Raw genomic sequence first — 19246 nt, forward strand, 5'->3', positions numbered from 1 at the left:
TGTATGAGTTATAATTCCAAACCACTACTAGCTTAAAATCATATGATATCTTTCCATTGCTCTTTCTTTTTACATTTTATTTTTATTGTTTATGCTGTCACAGTTGTTCCTGCTTTTTCTTGCTTTTCCTACCACCACCCAGCCTCACCCTCTACCCTCCCCAAGCCAATCCCCATATTGTTGTCTGTGTCCATGGGTTCTGCAAAAATGTTCTGTGGTTAATCCCTTCACTATCTTTCATCCCCTACCCTCACCTCCTTTCTGGCAGCCATCAGTCTTTTTTATGTTTCTAAGCTTCTGCTTCTATACATTGCTGTAAAATCCATTTTGATTTACACAGACTTGCATGGTCTAGCTCTTTGCTTACCATGCTAATCTCACCTTTCAACATTCTTAAGCTCACTCTCCACCCAATTTTCAATTCTTTAAATTTTCTATACTCCCTCAAACACGAGGTCTATCCACTTGTTATTACTTCCAAATGGGATGGTTTACAACTCTTTAAGGCCCCTGTCCTTGGCCTAGTTAGCTCAATTCATACTTCACATCTCGGCTCAGTCATTGCTTTCTCAGAGAAACGTCCCTCTCCAGTCTAGGTCAGGTCATTTCATTATAAAATCTCAAAGGACATTCCCTTCATGACATTTGTCTGTTTGTGACTGTGTACTCACATCATGCTCATTCTTTTGAACATTCTTTAAATACTTCCTGGCATGTAATACACGTGAAATATTTACTGAAAAAATGAATACATTAATCTCTCATAATAATTTCGGATTCCTCTGGCACTGATGTTGTAATTAATAATTAATAGTTGCTTCATCTTCACAGGTAGCACCCTATCAGGCAACTGGATAAAAAACACAAAACAATAATAAGCTCCATTTTATAACCACCGTATTATTATTCTAAATAGATTTTATACATGAATGACTACATAGTCCATTTCTGTTTCCTTTTGTACAGCACAATTTAAAGACTGAAAGAAATTTGAAAACTATAATTATTATCTGAACTTCTAACCCAGACAAATTATATTGCCTCCTTCTTATTCAGAATTCACTTCTCCAAATCAAGTTATCGAAAAATCCATGAGGAAGTAAATAATCCTAATTAGTCCATGCATTAGCTAACATGCTTCAGCAGAGGACCTCAATTTAAATAACTTGTTTTAGCCAACTTCTGTTCTTTTTTTAAAAGATTTTATTTATTTACTTTTAGAGGGGAAGGGAGGGAGAAAGAAAGGGAGGGAAACATCACTATGTGGTTGCCTCTTGTTCGCCCCCTGCTAGGGATCTGGCCCGCAACCCAGGCACATGCCTAGACTGGGAATCAAATCTGCAACCCTTTGGTTCGCAGGCCAGCACTCCACCAAGCCACACCAGCCAGGGCACAACTTATATTTTTATCAAAACATGTGGCATCGGCAGATAGATAGACAAAAAATAGACACTGATGTTCAGCCATATCCACAATGCACTAAAGTTTTATATGCTTCTTGTTGTGAAGAAGACTTTCTGTTTAATATTCCCTGGGTCCACAGCAAATATAAAGCACAATCAAAATACACACTCTAAAAGAAGGTGTATTGCCTAAAACTTTGATTTATTTTCAAACATTATGATACATGTACAAACAAACTAGGTTGGTGGATGCTTTAAACCCTTCAATAAATTGTTTCTACCTGTACAATAATCTAAACTCTAACACAACCTGCCTGCCTCTACAGTCTCACCTTGGGCATCTCTGTCTTTCGCTCTCTGTATTCAAGTCATAGAAAACTTCTTTACTTTCTTAAAAAAATTCATCCTCTCTTACCTGGGGGCATTTTCAAATATGATGTTTAAAATACTCTCCCTAACCCACCAACCACTCCTTTTGTGTAGTTAATTCCTATTCAGCTTGCAAGTCTGATCTTAAATGTCACATCTTCAGACATTTACCCTAACTATCCCCATCCTTAAATAGGTTTAGACACTTGTTTTATAGTGTGAATAATATCATCTAAGAAATGCTGAGGAAATGATGTAGCAGGCAGTGAGAGCTGAGTTAGAGAAAAGCTGGCATGGCCATGATGGACTATGCATTAGTGAAAGATACAAAGATTCAGGAAGGGAGCCAAGAACTAAAAAAGAAGAGAAGATAGGAATTCAGTCAGTGAACCGCATTAATAGTGCAACACTCAAGTGAAGACGTACACACTCTGAAAAAATAGGACAGAGTAATTGCTCATGTCTTCCAAAATTATTTTCTACAATGCAACTTTTTTCCAACCATTTTATGCTAATATGTGGCAATGAGATTGTTAAAGATATAATTAAAAAATAGCAAAGAAAGTCTACAAGACATGTGCACAAGGTGGTCAAAGAGTAGCCCCATTCCTATAAACTTTTCCCTCCCTTCCCAGCCCTTCCACCAAGGATCCACTTTCAGATTCGCTTCTCTAATATTACAACTTGGCTGTGCCCAGGTTCCCAGGGTTACCATGGTCCAGGACCATATACTACTTCCTAAGGTCCCATTGTGTCTTTTCCAAAGTTCCAAAAAAAGTCCATCCTTAAATTAAATCTCCCATTACTTGAGATTGCTCGAATCTCTTTTCTTTGCAACTAAAGTAAATTCCTAACCTAACAATTGCATGTAATCTCTACATGCTTTCCTACATGGCTCAACTCCCAATCATCCCAATTGTTATCTACCCCCTATCGCCCCATTTTATTTTATCTATAGAGTATATCACTATCTAAAATATATATACATAATTTTAAACATATTTACTATGTTTTCTCCACCAAAATAAAACTCTGATCAAGAAGGTCTAAACATTTCTGTCAGTTTGATTACACTTGAGATAAGCTTTTTCCTGATTTTAGCTCCTCATTACCCTTTTCTTACAGCATTTGTTTATAAAACTTTCAATTACAAATTCTTTCTCTGCTCCTTTGAGATATAAATCTTCTCTCAGACTCTCGTCAATTTTACAACCCAAGAAGTTCTTTCTCCAGGATTTGGGAGCCACCACTTTGAAATGCAATCAGGAAAAAAACAGCACCCCTACATTTGTTTCTGTAGGAGGGTAGGAACCTAACTTTGATAAGCACCAATTAGCGAGCACAGATGGCCTAATCAGGAGCCAACCTTTCTGCCTTTTTTCTCAGCAGAGTTGGGTTCAATCCCTCTCCCTTATTGCAATAGTCTTTTTTTTCATTTTTTATTTTTTTAATAATTTTATTTAGTTATTTTTCAAGTACAGTTTTTTGTCTATTTCTCCCATCCCAGCCCCCCCCCCGCCCTGTGCTCCCACCTCCCTCCCATTTCTGCCCCCCCTAGTTCTTGTCCCTGTGTCCTTCATATTTGTTCCTCCAAATCTCTCCCCCTTTTTCCCTCTTAAATTCCCTTCCCTGTTCCCTCTGGTCACTGTCCCCTTGAGTAAAGTCTCCCTTGCCCTTTTTAACAAGTGTCCCCTGCAATTTCTCTTTAACAGTTTCAGGAAGATGGGGGATGATTTGTATGCCTGTTCATACTGCTAAATCCCTTATACTTAGAATAAACAAGTAACTCAATAGATATTTGGTGAGTGAATAGATGGATGAAATCATGTAAGGCATTATTTTGCATTTAAAGAATAACTTAGAGAAAGTGGAAGGTGGGGGTGGGCAGGGAAGGGAAGAGTAATGGGGGGGGGAATGGGGACAATTATAATTGAACAGCAATAAAAAAAAGAGAGAGAAATAAGTCCTTCTTGGGCCATTCCTCTATATTTTTTAAAGTATGACCACATTTCAAGTCAATCTAAGTACACAGCTTATTATCCATTCTCATATTAAATGTCTATCTTTATATTAAATCTCTCAGCACTTGAGATCACTTAAATCTCCTTTCTTTGCAACTAAAAAGAAAATCCTAAACCAAGAGCTTCATTTAGTCCTCATTACACACTTCCTACATTTCTCAATCTTGATCATCCCAGTCATTACCAATTCTCTATTGTCTTATATTTTAATATTTTATTTATTTATTTTTACAAAGAGGGGATAAATAGAGGGAGAGAAATCTGGATGCGGGGGCCTCTTGCATGCCCCCAACCTGAGACCTGGCCTGAAACTCAGGCATGTGCTGTGACAGGGAATTGAACCAGCAACCTTTCAATTTCTGGGATGACACCCAACCCACTGAGCTACACCAGTCAGGGCTATCCCATATTATTTTTATTTTTAGAACATACTATCTGAAACTATATGTATACTTTTTGAAGTTTTAATGTATGTTTAAAATACATGAAGAACAGAAATGATCAGTACTAGTGATACAACTTTATCTTATACATTGACAGACTTCTCTATACATGCAGATTTTATTTCTCAACTATGATTACTTTCTTTGCCAATAAAGGTTACACTGTCTTTAAAAACATATGTTATTATTAAACTTAATTGTTAGATGTCAATAATGAACACAAGAAATACAACTGAGTTAAAACTCTAACAGGATCATATTTGGGTAAAAAAATCTGTTAGTCGATATGTAATTATTAAAGCAATTGTTGTGCCAGTTCTTGTCGTCTAGGTCTCTTTATTCACTGTGGCCAAAACAACTGTAATATCTGCAAATGCTCCAACAAAACCTTCTGAGTATGGCCATTTATAACTCAGTGTAATCCTGAGTGAATGTAACTGCAAAAGGCTGATTTTTACTGATTCAGTGATCTCAACACAAATAAATCAGAGTGAAAACTAGCACCTTCTTGAAAAATGCACACCAGGCACTTAGTTGTAAAGTCCATACTGGTGTCTGCAATGCTGACCAAGTAGACATTCAGACTCACAAGACTATTATAAACTGTACTTGTCCTCAGTGGACTCAGAAGGACACCAGGCAGTGATCACGGCCTATCAGTGGGGCAGCATTCAGCATCTCCTTCCACAGGATCTGATCTCATAGCAGTCTCTGCAGAAGTCCACAGAGCTGTGCTCCTTGTGCTCTTTCCTCCAGGGCACAACTCAGAAGTGAGAAACTGGGGCTCAGGTGGCAGGTACTGAAACCATCTAAACTAAAAACTCTTAAAACCAAAACTAGCCAAGCCCACACTCAGCTTGTACACTCAGAACTAAAACCATACCTTACTGTCTATGGTGACGTAGCTCTGCACCATTCCTCTATTGTCCTTAGCATGACTTGACTTTTCTAGGACTTCAGCTCCATGCCCAGGAAAATGGCTTGATTTTTCATTATAGGAACTTCCCAGAGACCCACTGACCATCAGTGCAAAATATCAACAGTTAATTTATGTCTAAAGAGGTCAGTTCAAAATTTCAGCAAGTTATTTTGTGGATACCAATAAACTACAGTTTATATGGAGAGGCAAAAATTGCGCAGAATAGCCAGCACAAGACTGAAGGAGAAGGAAAAAATCAGAGGACAGACAGTATCCGACTTCAGCACTTCCTGTAAAGGAACAGTAATGGAGACAGTAGGAGGCCAGAAATAGACCCACATAAATATAGTTACTCAGCTTTGACAGAAGAATAAATGTAAGACAATGAAGCAAAGATGGTCTTTCCAACAAATGGTGCTGGAAAAATTAGACATCGCAATGCAGAAAAGATGAATATAGTCATAGACCTTACACACTTCATGAAAAAAAGTCAATATGAATCATAAACCTAAATTTAAAACAAAAAAAACTATAAAACTTTTAGAAGATGGTATAGGGAAAATTCTAGGTGACCTCAAGTATGCTGATTACTTTCCAGATATAACACCAAAGGCATAGTTCATGGAAGGAATAATTAGTAAACCCTACTTTGTGAAAGATCCTGTCAAGAAAATGAAAATACAGGCCAAAACTGAGAGAAAATATTTTCAAAATACATATCTGATAAAAGACTATTATACAAAGTATACAAAGAACTCTTCAAACTCAACAATAAGAATATTTGCAACCCAACTAAAAATGAGCAAAATATCTAAATAGACACATGACCAAAGGACATATTCAGATGGCAAATACCATATGAAAAGATTTAGGGAATTACAAATGAAAACAATAGTCAGATATCATGGCACATCTACTACAATGGTCAAAATCCAAAACACTGACAACATCAGATGCTGGAGCACTAATTCACTGCTGGTAGAATGCAAAATGGTACAGCCACTTTGAATGACACTTTGGCAGTTTCTCACAAAACTGAATATATTCTTACCATATGATCCAGCAATTGTGCTTCATGATATTTACCCAAATGAACTGATAACATGCCCACACAAAAACCTGCACACAAATGTTTTATAGCAGCTTATTGATAGCTACCAAAACTTTAAAGCAATTAAGATATCCTTCAGCAGGTAATGAATAAACAAACTGTGGTACATCCAGACAATGAAATATTATTCAGTACTTTAAAAAATGAGTTCATAGCCTTGAAAAGATGTGGAGGAAACTTAAACGCATATTTCTAAGTGAAGGTGCCAATCTGAAAAGGCTACAGACTATATAATTTCAATTATATCACATTTGAAAAAGGCAAAACTATGTAAACAGTAAAAAGATCAGGTGGTTCTAGGAGTTCAGGGAACAGAATACATAGGCGGAACACATGATTTTTAGCACAATGAAACTACTCTGTATGATTCTACAATGATGGATTCATATGATTTTATATTTATCAAAACCCATAGAATATACAATACCAAGAATGAACCCAAAGGTACACTATGAACTTTGGGTGATAATGATGTGTCAGTGTAGGTTTGCTTGTAATAAGTGTACCACTCTGGCAGAGGATGTTGATAAGGTGGGAGGTACCCACGTGTGGGGGCAATCTCTCCATGGGAAGTCTCTGTACCTTACTCTCAATTTTACAGCGAACATGAAAGTTCCCTTAAAAATAAAGCTTATTTTTGGCAAAACACTGATTAAAAAAAATCAATCAATTCCAATGTGGACTAGACAGTTTTTCTATGAATTTAATAAGATTAAACCTAGGAAAACTATAAAAAGAAAGAGGAATATTACATAATTCCTACTTTTACCACTTCAACATTATTTTAAATTCTCTCTTGGCTTTAATGTAAAAATAAGTGGCAATCAAATTGTAGTAAACAGCAATTTCTAAAATGCTATTTTGGCAGAGGGTCTGAGAGTCAACAAAGATTCTAGGCTGACAGAAATCACTAAAATCTATGAGCATAATTCGCTTCTTTGATTTCCAATTCTTGTTTTGATGACTAAGTAAGAAATAAAAATGTGCAATGTAAACATACATGCTAAAATGAAGTAACACAGGTGGACACTTGACTAGCAAAATTCATAAAAAGTTTTAGAGAACTATTTCCCTGAATCTTTTCTGAAAATAAACAATGTTTTACATATTTCTACTCCGCAGTCACTGACCTATATATACATCTTGCCTCCTGAAACAATGCCTATGTTATCTTTTCCCCAGTTTCAATCTGCACTGACCTGATTTGTCACGTTTGCTACTTACAGACACCACACATTGTCCTCTGAATTCCCTGTATTACGTTTTCTAAATCCATTTACGCTACCAAACAGTGTGTTATCTGCACCTTCCCCATCTTCCTCAGATGTTCTATAATTCAGCTCTCCCCAGAATCCCAAAAATCTAGCTTCTGGACATCCCAGAGCTGTATTCAAATGTGCACTGCAAAGGAACTTGCTCTTATTGCTTGAATTCACAGTGACAACATTTCCACTGTTTTGGTTTCTAGGAAATCTGCATTACTTCTTTTCAAACAGAATGCTTTTCTTTAATGGACTCTGTCTTCCTTGCTGCATCAGTCCTCTTTAAAAAAGAATCACATATCCAGTTCATTAATTCTTAGTAAATCCAATTACCTTCAGAGAGCACAGCCACTGAGACAATCTTAAAAATAAAGAGTGTTATTAAGTCCTCTAAGTCATTTTGGTCCTGCATCATGTTAAAGGATCAAACTGTGATTTTCAGACTCACACTCTCCTATTCCCCAGCCACCACTAGCTCACTTCCTCATTTTTAAGTTCTAGTTTTTTTATGTTATTGTACAATTTCCTAAAACCTTCCCAACACTTCATTGCTTTAAGCCAGTGAATTACCAATATGCACTAAGAAAGGATTACCAAGGAGATGGACCACATTTCGCTCCATCCCCAGGCTTAAAATCAGCTGAGGAGAGAAATGAAATAATAATAATATCCCCTCAAACAGGCAGAATTCTACAAGAAAAATTCATTCATCTCTCTTTTTCTCATTTATTCTTCATCACTACCTTGTGATGTAAGTTAAGCATTCCTTCCCTTTTTTATACATATGACTGAGAGCCAGAGTAACCATCCAAAGGCTCACAACAAATGTGTCCTTAGAGAAGGGATAAGACCCAGATCACCCAATAACTGGTATAGTGCTCATGAACACACACAAAGCAACAGAAGAAAAATAATTTAAATATGTTAATGTGCATACATATAAAGATAAAATATGATGATGATATTTATAAGAGTTGCTTAGGAATAATGTAGGAAGGCTTCCTGTAAGAAATATATTCAGACCTAGTACACTGTTGGTGGGAATGCAGACTGGTGCAGCCACTGTGGAAAACAGTATGAAATTTCCTCAAAAAACTAATAATAGAACTGCCTTTTGACCCAGCAATTCCACTGCTGGAATTACACCCTAAGAATCCTGAAACACCGATTCAAAAGACCTATGCACCCCAATGTTCATAGCAACATTATTTACAATAGCCAAGTGCTGGAAACAACCTAAGTGTCCATCAGTAAATGAGTGGATCAAAAAACTAGTGCATTTACACAATGAAATACTATGCAGCAGAAAGAAAGAAGGAACTTTTACCCTTTGTGGCAGCATGAATGGAACTGAAGAATATTATTCTAAGTGAAATAGGCCAGGCAGCGAAAGACAAATACCATATGATCTTACCTATAAATGGAACCTAATCAACAAAACAAGCAAGCAAGTAAAATATAACCAGAAACACTGAATTAAAGAATAAACTGACAATAATCAGATGGGAGTGGGGAGAGGGATAGTGGGGGAATATAAGTGAAGGTTCATCAAGGAACATGTATAAAGGACACATGGACAAAGCCAAAGGGGGTAGGTTTGAGGGTGGGAGGTGAAGATGGGTGGGGCAGGAGGGGTGTGGTGGGGTAAAAATGGAGATGATGGTACTTGAACAACAATCTAAAAAAATGCAAAATAACAAATAAATAAATGAGTTCACCCTGGAGGTGACTGTAAAAAAAGAAAGAAATTATGTTCCAGAAAGTTGGATATTCTATAATAGATAATAGAGAAGCAATATACAGGAACTAAACTGAAAAGCCCAAAAATATATAAATAGTCTCAGCAAAGAAACTGATAAACATGCAGATAACTCTAAATAAATACTGAAATTAAATAAGACAATAATATAATAATTAAAAAAGAAAGTTTAAAACAATGTTGAACCAAAACATAAGACAATCATTTGAAAAATGAGAAGGTGAACAGAGGTCCTTAAATTATTTAAGAGAAAGGATAATAATAAGTCAAATATTGATGCTAAAACACTAATATGCATGTTAAGAGTAATCAATCAGAAAAACTTCCAAACCAGTGGGGAGACCCAGGAGATTAAAGAAAATCTCAATCAATCCAAAAGATAGAATAAAAGAAGAAAACTAAAGTCAAACAGAGAGAAAGGCAAAGAAAAAAACAATTTAAAATGGAAAATAAGATATTCTATGAGTAAATCAAAGTGTAATTAATCTCAATAAATATACATAGATTAAACTTACTAGTTAGAAATGTTCAAACTATATAGACTGTTTATAATAAATACAGTTACAGTATAATAATCTAGAATAGCAAAAAGTTAAAGAATAGAAATATATACTTGTACACTAAACTGAATTTAGCTTTAGTAATATCAAGCCACTGGACCTTAAAGAGAAAAAAAGATTATTAGGTACAAAAAGAGTTAGAAAGTAATATTGAGGATACCTTCCAGAAAGTATAGCAAAAAAATACAATATTTGGAAATAGGAAAGGGGGGAACCCCAAGGAAGTTAGAGGACATGTCCAGTAGCATAATATCCAAATAAAAGAAGGATGAGTAAGAGAAAAAAAAACAGAGAAAAGGACTGGGGGGTGAAGATGAAGAACATAGGGGAAAAAATCAATACACAATCTTTACAGATTGAAAACGCAACCCTGTCATTGCCCAGCAAAACTAATAAAAACAGACCCAGACTAAGGCATATCATGAGTAAGTTTCAGAACTATGGGACAGAGAAGATACCCCAAATTTCCTTAAAGAGAAAACAGGTCACATGAAAAGGATCAGAAATCACAATGCTTCAAGCTGCTTAACAGAATCATTAGGACATAGACTGCAAAGGCAATATGACTTTCAAAGTCCTGAGGAGAAATTATCTCTAGCCTAGAATACTGTGGCTAGTCAAACTGTCAATCAGGTGAGTAGAAAGAAGATATAAATACAATGATGTTAATAGAATATTGTTTTCATTAATGTAAAAAAGGAGATTTAGACAACTGAACTCATAAGTACATAAAACAGCAAATGATAAAACCAGACAGTTATCAACTCTCATAAAAATGAAAAGCACAGAAAAGGAGAAGTAATCATAGCATTATGGCTGACATGCAGCTATAAATACCACTAGTTATAGTGATATAAACACCAGTGTTTATTGAACCAAACAGATAAACATATTGTGAGAATGTGCTGATGAACACAGTACATGCATATAATGAAGGCAGGTGAAAAAAGAGGGGTTAAAACCTCAAACTCCATAGTGAGAAGTCAAAGACAAGGCCTAAAACTGAAAAAACAAAAAGGTAGATATATAATCCTATTGTTTGGTGACGTGGAAGCAGATAATAAAAGAATCCTCCAAACAATTCGAAGTAGCTGCCTGTAGGCAGTAAAAGATAAATACCATATGATCTCACCTATAAGTGGAACCTAATCAATAAAACAAACAAGCAAGTGAAATAGAACCAGAGACATGGAAATAAAGAACAAACTGATAGTAACCAGAGGGGAAGCAGGAGAGGATAATGGGGGGGAAAGGGGGAAAGGGTTTTCAGGAACAACTATAAAGGACAGACACATGGACAAAACCAAAGGTGGGTAGGATCAAGGGTGGGAAGTGGGGATGGCTGGGGTGGGAAGGAATGGTGGGGGGTAAATGGAGACAACTGTACTTGAACAATTAAAAATGTGGAAAGAAGGAAGTGGCTGCCTTTAGTTTCTGAGCTTTTTAAAAAAAATTTTTATTATCGTTTTTCAATTACCATTGTCCCCGTCCCCCCCTCGCTACTCTCCCCTGCCCTACCTACCTCCCACCTCCCACTTTAAATCCTCAACATCCCCCCCCACTGCTGTCTTTGTCCATGGGCCCTTTACACACGTTCTATGACCTTGTTCTTTCCCCCATTATTCCACCTTCCCACTCCCTTTTGGTCACTGTCAGTTTGTTCTTTATTTCCATGTCTCCAGTTATATTCCACTCACTTGTTTGTTTTGTTGATTAGGTTCAACTTATAGCTGAGATCATACGATATTTGTCTTTCACCACCTGGCTTACTTCACTTAGCATAATACCCTTCAGTTCCATCCATGCTGTTGAGAAGGGTGAGAGTTCCTTCTTTCTTTCTGCTGCATAGTATTCCATTGTGTAAATGTACCAGTTTTTTAATCCACTCATTTACTGATGGGCACTTAGGTTGTTGCCAGCACTTGGCTACTGTAAATAATGCTGCTATGAACATTGGGGTGCATAGGTACTTTTGAATTGGTGATTCATCTTTTATAAAACTAGATATTACCCATTATTTTTCTTTATTAACCTTTTTTATTGACTTAATCTTCATTGTATTTTTTCCGTTACCATTTAGTCTCCTTATACCTGTTTCCCACCAGCAATTACCACAATGTCATCTATGTCCATGAGTCCTTTTTCCTTTTTTCTCAATCCCTCCACCTCCTCACCTCCCCTCTGCCAGCTGTCCTCCTGCTCTCCATCTATGAGTCTGTCCCCATGTTCCTTGTAAGTTCAGTTTATTCATTAGATTCCACATGAGTGAAATCATATGATATTTATCTTCCTCTGACTGGCTTATTTCACTTAGCATAATGTTCTCCAGGTCTATCCATACTGTTGCAAAGGGTAAGATTTTCTTCTTTTTTTATAGCCAAGTGGTATTCCATTGGTATTCACTATGTAAATGTCCCATACTTATTTTATCCATTTATCCACTGATGGACACAGCCTGCTTCTATATCTTGGCAAAACCAGAACAAATATTTCAAAAACTTGTATGGAACCACAAAAGGTCCCACATAGCAACAATAACTGTGAGAAAGAAGAACGAAGTTGGGGAAATCACACTACCTAATATCAAACTATACTATAAGGCCATAGTAATCAAAACAGCATGGTACTCATATAAAAACAGACACATAGATCAATGGAACAGAATAGAGAGCCCAGAAATAAACCCACAATTTTATAGTCAATTAATATTTGACAGAGGAAGCGAGTACATACCATGGACTAAAGAAATTTTCTTCAATAAATGGTGTACAGAAAATTGGAAAGATACATGCAGTAAAATGAAACTAGACCACCTTCTTCTACCAAATACAACAATAAATTAAAAATGGATCAAAGACCTCAATGTTAGACCCAAAGCTTATTATTTTTCATAGAGTTTCTACCAGTTTATACTCCCTTGAGCCATTTATGAGAGTGCCCCCTTTCACTATCACTTTATCAATTCAGGTCCCCTAAGACTAATGCCAAGTCAGGGTTAGATATACACAAATTTTATTGAGATAAATGCCTGAGAAGCATAAAGAGTGGAGGGAGGAGCCTTCATACCACAATGCTGTTCTGGTATCTGTAAGGAGAGAAAGAAGGATTGGGTAGGAAGAGCCTCAGACCACAGTACAGGTATATAGGGAGTCCAGGGCAAAAGTTGTTCAACAGGGCAGTTCTCCATTGATCAAGAATAGATAAATATAATATCACCACCATATTTAGTCACTGGAGACAGCCTTGGCCTTGGGGAAATATGGCTTCAGTGTGTAAACCACAGCAGATCAGAAAACGCAGCCGCTTTTGGTCAACTGTGTTCAGTGGTATGCTGGTGAATGATTAACAACTGGGTCTATGGCAAGTTTTTAAAAAATCTTTGTTTATATCATTTGCATCTTTCTGGGTGTAAATCTCCACTGTAGGCAGTTTCAAGCCACCCATGTGACAGTATGATGACTCACTGAATGCTGAGTTTAAAGGGGCGGCTAACCAGGAAGACACTAACTGGGCTCCATGTGGCAGGCTTTCCTGAAAGGGACCTTCTTAGCCACCATGCTCAGCAACCTAGTGTTAATACAGAGTTGGTCTTAGTGCTGTGATACCTAAAACAGCATTTCACTGCAGTTTGTAGTTTTTCTTTGTATTTTCCTTAGTATGAATGTGGCTGAGGATCTTTTGCTATTTTTATATATTATAACAAATGCATTTATTATTATGAAATATACTTAATGTATTTTCTTTCCTATGAATGAATTATTTTTACTGAAATCATTATGCCTATGTTCTAAATAACAAAAAATCTTATGTATTTATTTTAGTATATTAATCTATTTAGTACAAATTATAGAAAATACTGCTTATTATCTCCTTATCACGTGATTAGGATTTTCAAGATTAACTCCTCTCAACTCTTTCCAGAGGGTAAAGAGGAAAGAAATAAATGTACCTTTAACAGCTTGATATAGGTAAAATCTCTAATTAGAAAACAAATTATTATGATTCCTTTTTTCCCCATAATTTTAAAGTAACAATTACACGTACAACATCAAATATAATGCCTACATGCAACTTTCAGGCAAATAGGTTTTTTTAAATATACTTAAAGTTGATTGAATATAGAAAATTTATAAAGAAAAAAGTCACTAAAGAAAAGTTTGGGCCTACCTCCCAACACACATAAAATAACAATAAAAGCAACAATAATGTAGTGGAAAATTTTCCACCTCAACAGTCTACAAGGACAGAGTAGAATCTTTAGGAAAAATAAGTTTGTAGTATTATCATTATGAACACATCTTAATTATATACTCTATATTGCCTCACTTATATATCGTTATCTGAGATTATTAGCTGCATCCTATTAGCTTGGTATAGCAAGTTGAAATTATCCACTACTAAATTAGAGTCTAAGAAGCTCTGGATCAAGTTGTCTTTTAAAATATCATATATCTTTGAAGTATTCTTATTGTGTAGGTAACACTGAATTAGCAGAACCTTCCATTAGACGAGACATCAGGAGACATCTAATACAATCACTAACTACAAACTTACTTAAAATTTAAAACAAAAGCTATAAAGAAGAAACCAAAAAGGCAAAAATTCAAGAATTGCTTTACCATAAAAGTTTTCTTATCTTTATATTAATACAATCACTCTTACCATATATGTCAATAGACATATTTTGCTACCATATATGGTAGCAAAATTCTATGGGTGCATGCAGTTTCAAAATGCTGCAGTTTTCCAAAGCAAATACATCTATTTAATCATCTTTCAGTCAATCATCTAGTTTATGAACTGTTTGACTCCAGCATTGCAGCTTTCCTTCTGTTCCACCTCTTCCAAACACAGCCTCCAATTCTTCCAACCACAACCACAGACATTCGCCTAGTAATTAGTGTTTTTAACCAGAAATCAGGTGGGAAAAGCAGATTAAAATTGACTGGTGGCTAAAAAAAATTGGATTATCTCCAAATTACTTTCATCTTAATTTTCTCAAAACAGGACACACAGTGCTCAAACAAAAAAAGAAGAAACTCACCTCATCCACATTTTCAAAGGCATTGATGATGTCATAAGGTAAACAAGACAACAGATCTATCACAAACCAAGTTTTCAGATAGTTCATCCTTATCAGCTTGGGGTCCGAAATGACCTCTCCACCAGGTCCCACAAAAGTCGTGTGAAAATTTAGAACAATGTCAACCAGAAAAATAACATCCACCACACTGTCCAGCACCAACCAAGCTATGTTGTTCTGCTTCGTTTTGAAGGAAACGTTATAAGGAACCATAATGGCGGTGTAGAAGGTAAGAATTAAAATCACCCAATCCCAAGTAGTTTTAAAAGCACAATAGTGTAAAATAATGTGTGGTGGTGTCTTTGGTGCTTCTTGCTTATACTGAGGAAGGATATCCGATCCCAGCTGAAGAACCTAAAAGAGAGAAAATGAGTATAAATGAAATGGGCAACTCTGCACAGTTAGGAATGAATTCAAACTTACTGGCAGTCCAGCCAGAGTTCAGTATCTCTTAAATCTGGCTACAAACTATAATCATCTGAAGAAGTTTTTACAAACCCATTATACTCATACCTAGACCCCACCCCTAGAATATAATTAAATTAATCTTGTGTGGGTTCTCAGAGAACCTGTATTTTCAAAAGTTCTCCAGGTGATTAAAATGTGCAGTCTGGGGTAAAACCACTATCCTCTATTTCTTTAAGCATTCAGAACCCTATTCTTCACACAGTAACTTTCTTGTGCAAAGGGATCCCAAAATGCTACAAGAACAGAAGAAGGAGGAACATAAAGAGGAGGAAGAGGAGAAGGAAAACAACAACAAAAAGAAAAAAGTGGGGGGCACATGCTTAAGCTTTGATCTTTCTCATGGCACAGCGCCATTTTATACTTAGCTCCCTTACTGAGGCTTTTTTTATAAAATAAACTGGTGAGTAACAACTCTTCACTTTCATTTTTATTGTCATAAGCAATAACTTGGAGGTAGGAATGAAATAATGTTTTCTGATGTATTTTTGTACTAATACAAGCATTCTTTCTCTAAATATCTGAGAGTATTGACTCATATGGAGTCAGGACCATGGACAGTGGTGTGTTTCTCTCTACCCAGTATCGAAAGGGGGGGGGCTGAAGCCAATAAGCAGCCAGCGCACATGGAAAATTAGTAAATTGCCTACACAGAGACCAGGACCTTTGAAAGTTGAGATCAGCTCCAAATTTAAGGGTCCCAGTGGAGCTGAGGTAAGATTTACATCTTGGGAAAAGTAAGAGGCTGAAATTGAATAGTAAATCCAAATACCCAGGTTGAGCAAATTACATGACCCTAGAAACAATTAGAAAGATGATATCCTTGTACTAACTTGATTCTTATTCTGGGTCAGCCTTTGGAGATCTAAGAGTACACACTGACTAAATATATTGAACCCCCTGGTATTTCTGCATGTTCTCTGAAATCTAGCCTAAGACATGACAGAAAGTAGTTTTGTATGTGAATAATGTTTGTGAATTAGGGGTGACTGATAAAGAAACTAATCATAATAAAAAAAAGCAAAGCCAAAAAGTCATATGAGGAGAAACAGGAATAAAAGTTCCTCAACAACAAAAGTAAAAATGATGAGCTGTCAAAGGAAAAGAAACTTTCCACTTGACATAGAGGGAAAAAAAACAATTATGAGTGATTCAGCTGTTAAGGTAGAACATTTTCCTCTTTATGATCCCTTTCCCCTTGTTCTTGTCCAATTGTGTTAACAAAGAAAAAGAAAGCTGTGAATAGGATGTAGTTAAGACCCACAAGGAATCATGACTCTATAAGTCAGCAGTCATAGAAACAAGCTCCTGTACTTCAGCTCGATGTATAGAAATAGACAACTCAAGACAGACAAGAAAGTTGCTTCAAAATTAGGTAGTACTTAGTAACAAGCATTATTGAAAGAGGAAGTTGTATCTAATTGTCTACTTTAAATCTTGTGCCAACTGCATATCATCTTTTTAAAGTATTATTATTATGTTAATATTTAGTTATGTTAATATCTTATTTGAACTTTCAAAAACATATATGCTCATCAAAGTATTACTCTCTCCCCAAGCTAACAAGTCAATTTAGAGCAGAAAGCCATACAGTTCCTCTGTTAAGTATAGTCCAAGAAAAAGTGTAGAATCCTTCAATTTCAGGGAACATAATTCCTCTCTCCAAACCCAATTAATATCTTCAGCTAATTAAAAAAGTTATGCTAGAGCACTTCAACTCACCTTTCTCCAGTAGAGCAAACCCATGCATTTAATTTCATCTTTCCCTCAGTTGTCTCATAATATTTTGTGAATGCCCACTAATTGTTCAGCATATCTTTGGAACCTTGATTAGCTTGTTGGCATCTTTCATATCAGTAAGACAAATCATGATTACAGAAGACACATGGACAACAAGGCTTCAGGCTGCCTCAGAGCCTGTCCTCATTTCTTTTCTCTCTGGTTTCAGTACATCATCTCTGGGTAACACTGTCTAGTCCTTGGCTTTAACAGCCACATGTGTGAAGATGCCACCAACGTGTGCAACTCAAACCCAGATATCCTTCTGGGACTCGACCCATAAATCTCCACTCCAATTTCCTGTCATGCATTTCAAATTTAATATGTCCAAAACTGCCCTGGCTGGTGTGGCTCAGTGGATTGAGTGCCAGCCTGTGAACCAAAGAGTCACTGGTTCAATTCCCAGTCTGGGCACATGCCTAGGTTTCAAGCCAGGTCCCCAGCTGGGAGTGCACAAGAGGCAACCACACATTGATGTTCCTCTCCCACTCCTTCTCCCTCCCTTCCCCTTTCTCTAAAAATAAATAATTTTTAAAAAATATGTCCAAAACTGAATTCATTATCATTGTCTCCAAACCTTCTGTTCCTCCCCTTGTATTTGCCATTTTCTTAACCAATAGCATGCACTATCTACCTAGTTGTCCACACTAAAAACACAGAGTTGTCCTTGACTCATCTCCTTATTTCACATCCAATTCTAATCTATCAACAAACATGTCGACTCTGATATTGCTGGGTCTGCAATCTGCCCACTTCCACTTCTGGTTCCCTTGATTAAAGCCACGCTCGTCCTAGCTGAATGCTTACTAGAAACTCTTAACTGGTTTCCCTACCTACCTATTCAACACAGAGTCTCTAGGTCAAGGAGGGGTTCTTAACCATTTTTGTGCCATGAATCCCTTTTTATAATCTGGTAAAATCTAGGGATCTCTTCTTAGAATAAAGTTTTTAAATCAGTACAATAAAAACATGGGATTACAAAGGAGTCCATTGGAACTAATATCCTTTTAAGAGGTTTTTCTGAATCACAAATGTGATTATGTCACTTCCCTGGCTCACTTCCACCAACTGCCAGGGTTTCACTATACACTACTTTGACTTTTCCTTTCCCACCTGACTTCCCCCACACTGAAGTAATATTCAAAGTCATCATGCCATCTCATCTCTCAGCTTTTGCATATGCTGGCCTCCCTGGTACAAATAACCTTCTTTACCTGCCTCTTACATTTTTCCTTCGAGATTCACTCAGCCCAGGTATCACCTAACGCAGGTAGCCCCGCCCCCAAGTCTGGGTAAATGCTCCTGCATGTGCTCCCACTGCACCCTGTCATAATAATTATCACATTCTATTACTGGATTCCTTGGCTGGATTTTTAGCTCCTTGGTGATACAACCCATTGTTTGTTTCATATCTACTTTCTTTGTAGAGTATCAAGTACAGAGCAAACCCTCAATGGATGTGTGCCATATACATAAATGGATGAATGCATGAACTCCTAGCTTATTTGCTCAAAGGACACCTCACACCCTACAGAGATCACCTGGAATGTCATGAACTACTTTCCAATTTCAAAAGCAGGAGGGAATAAAAAGAAGTATCTGAAATTTCTATAAATTTACAGGGGAGAAATAAATTATCATTTAAGCATTTGTAAAATAATATCCAAAAATATCCATATAGAATCATTGGCCAGGGTAGGATGGGGGAGGGGTGGTAATGTACCACCACCACCACCACTATGGAAAGCAAAGTTAGTCTCATACTTACTTCAGCTAATCTTGAATGTTTGTGGACCACCTCTGTTTTATTCATTGGTGTGAGCTGCTGCAAAACACTTCGGCTATTTGTCAAAGCCCGTGTCAATCGGGCAAATTTTGTCCAACCTTAAAAATAAAAAAAGAAAGTCTGTTTTTCACACATAATCAACATTCTTGATAAGATTCAAATGATCTCAGAAATAACCTAACATCCAGGACTAAGGACAAATATCAAAAGTATTTTACTTCTATATAGCTATCATATATATCAAGTGTGGTTATAAAGTAATAAGCAAGTTTTATGTGTGACCTTT

The 19246-nt window shown here is 36.5% G+C and overlaps 1 protein-coding gene across 1 annotated transcript in view; it reads right to left on the bottom strand.

Annotated features, from left to right (window-relative positions):
• The window catches only part of KCNH5 (potassium voltage-gated channel subfamily H member 5), a 259703-nt gene that overhangs the window by 193122 nt on the left and 47335 nt on the right, over nucleotides 1-19246 (bottom strand). The window contains exons 5-6 of the mRNA XM_037129143.2: nucleotides 18943-19058; nucleotides 14892-15284 (exon numbers count right to left, since the gene is read on the bottom strand). Coding sequence (XP_036985038.2) covers nucleotides 14892-15284; nucleotides 18943-19058 — 509 coding nt within the window. The remainder of the gene's footprint in view (nucleotides 1-14891; nucleotides 15285-18942; nucleotides 19059-19246) is intronic.

The sequence above is a fragment of the Artibeus jamaicensis genome, unplaced genomic scaffold (assembly GCF_021234435.1).
Source record: "Artibeus jamaicensis isolate MK-2021 breed Jamaican fruit bat unplaced genomic scaffold, CSHL_Jam_final contig_851, whole genome shotgun sequence".
NCBI lineage: Eukaryota > Metazoa > Chordata > Mammalia > Chiroptera > Phyllostomidae > Artibeus > Artibeus jamaicensis.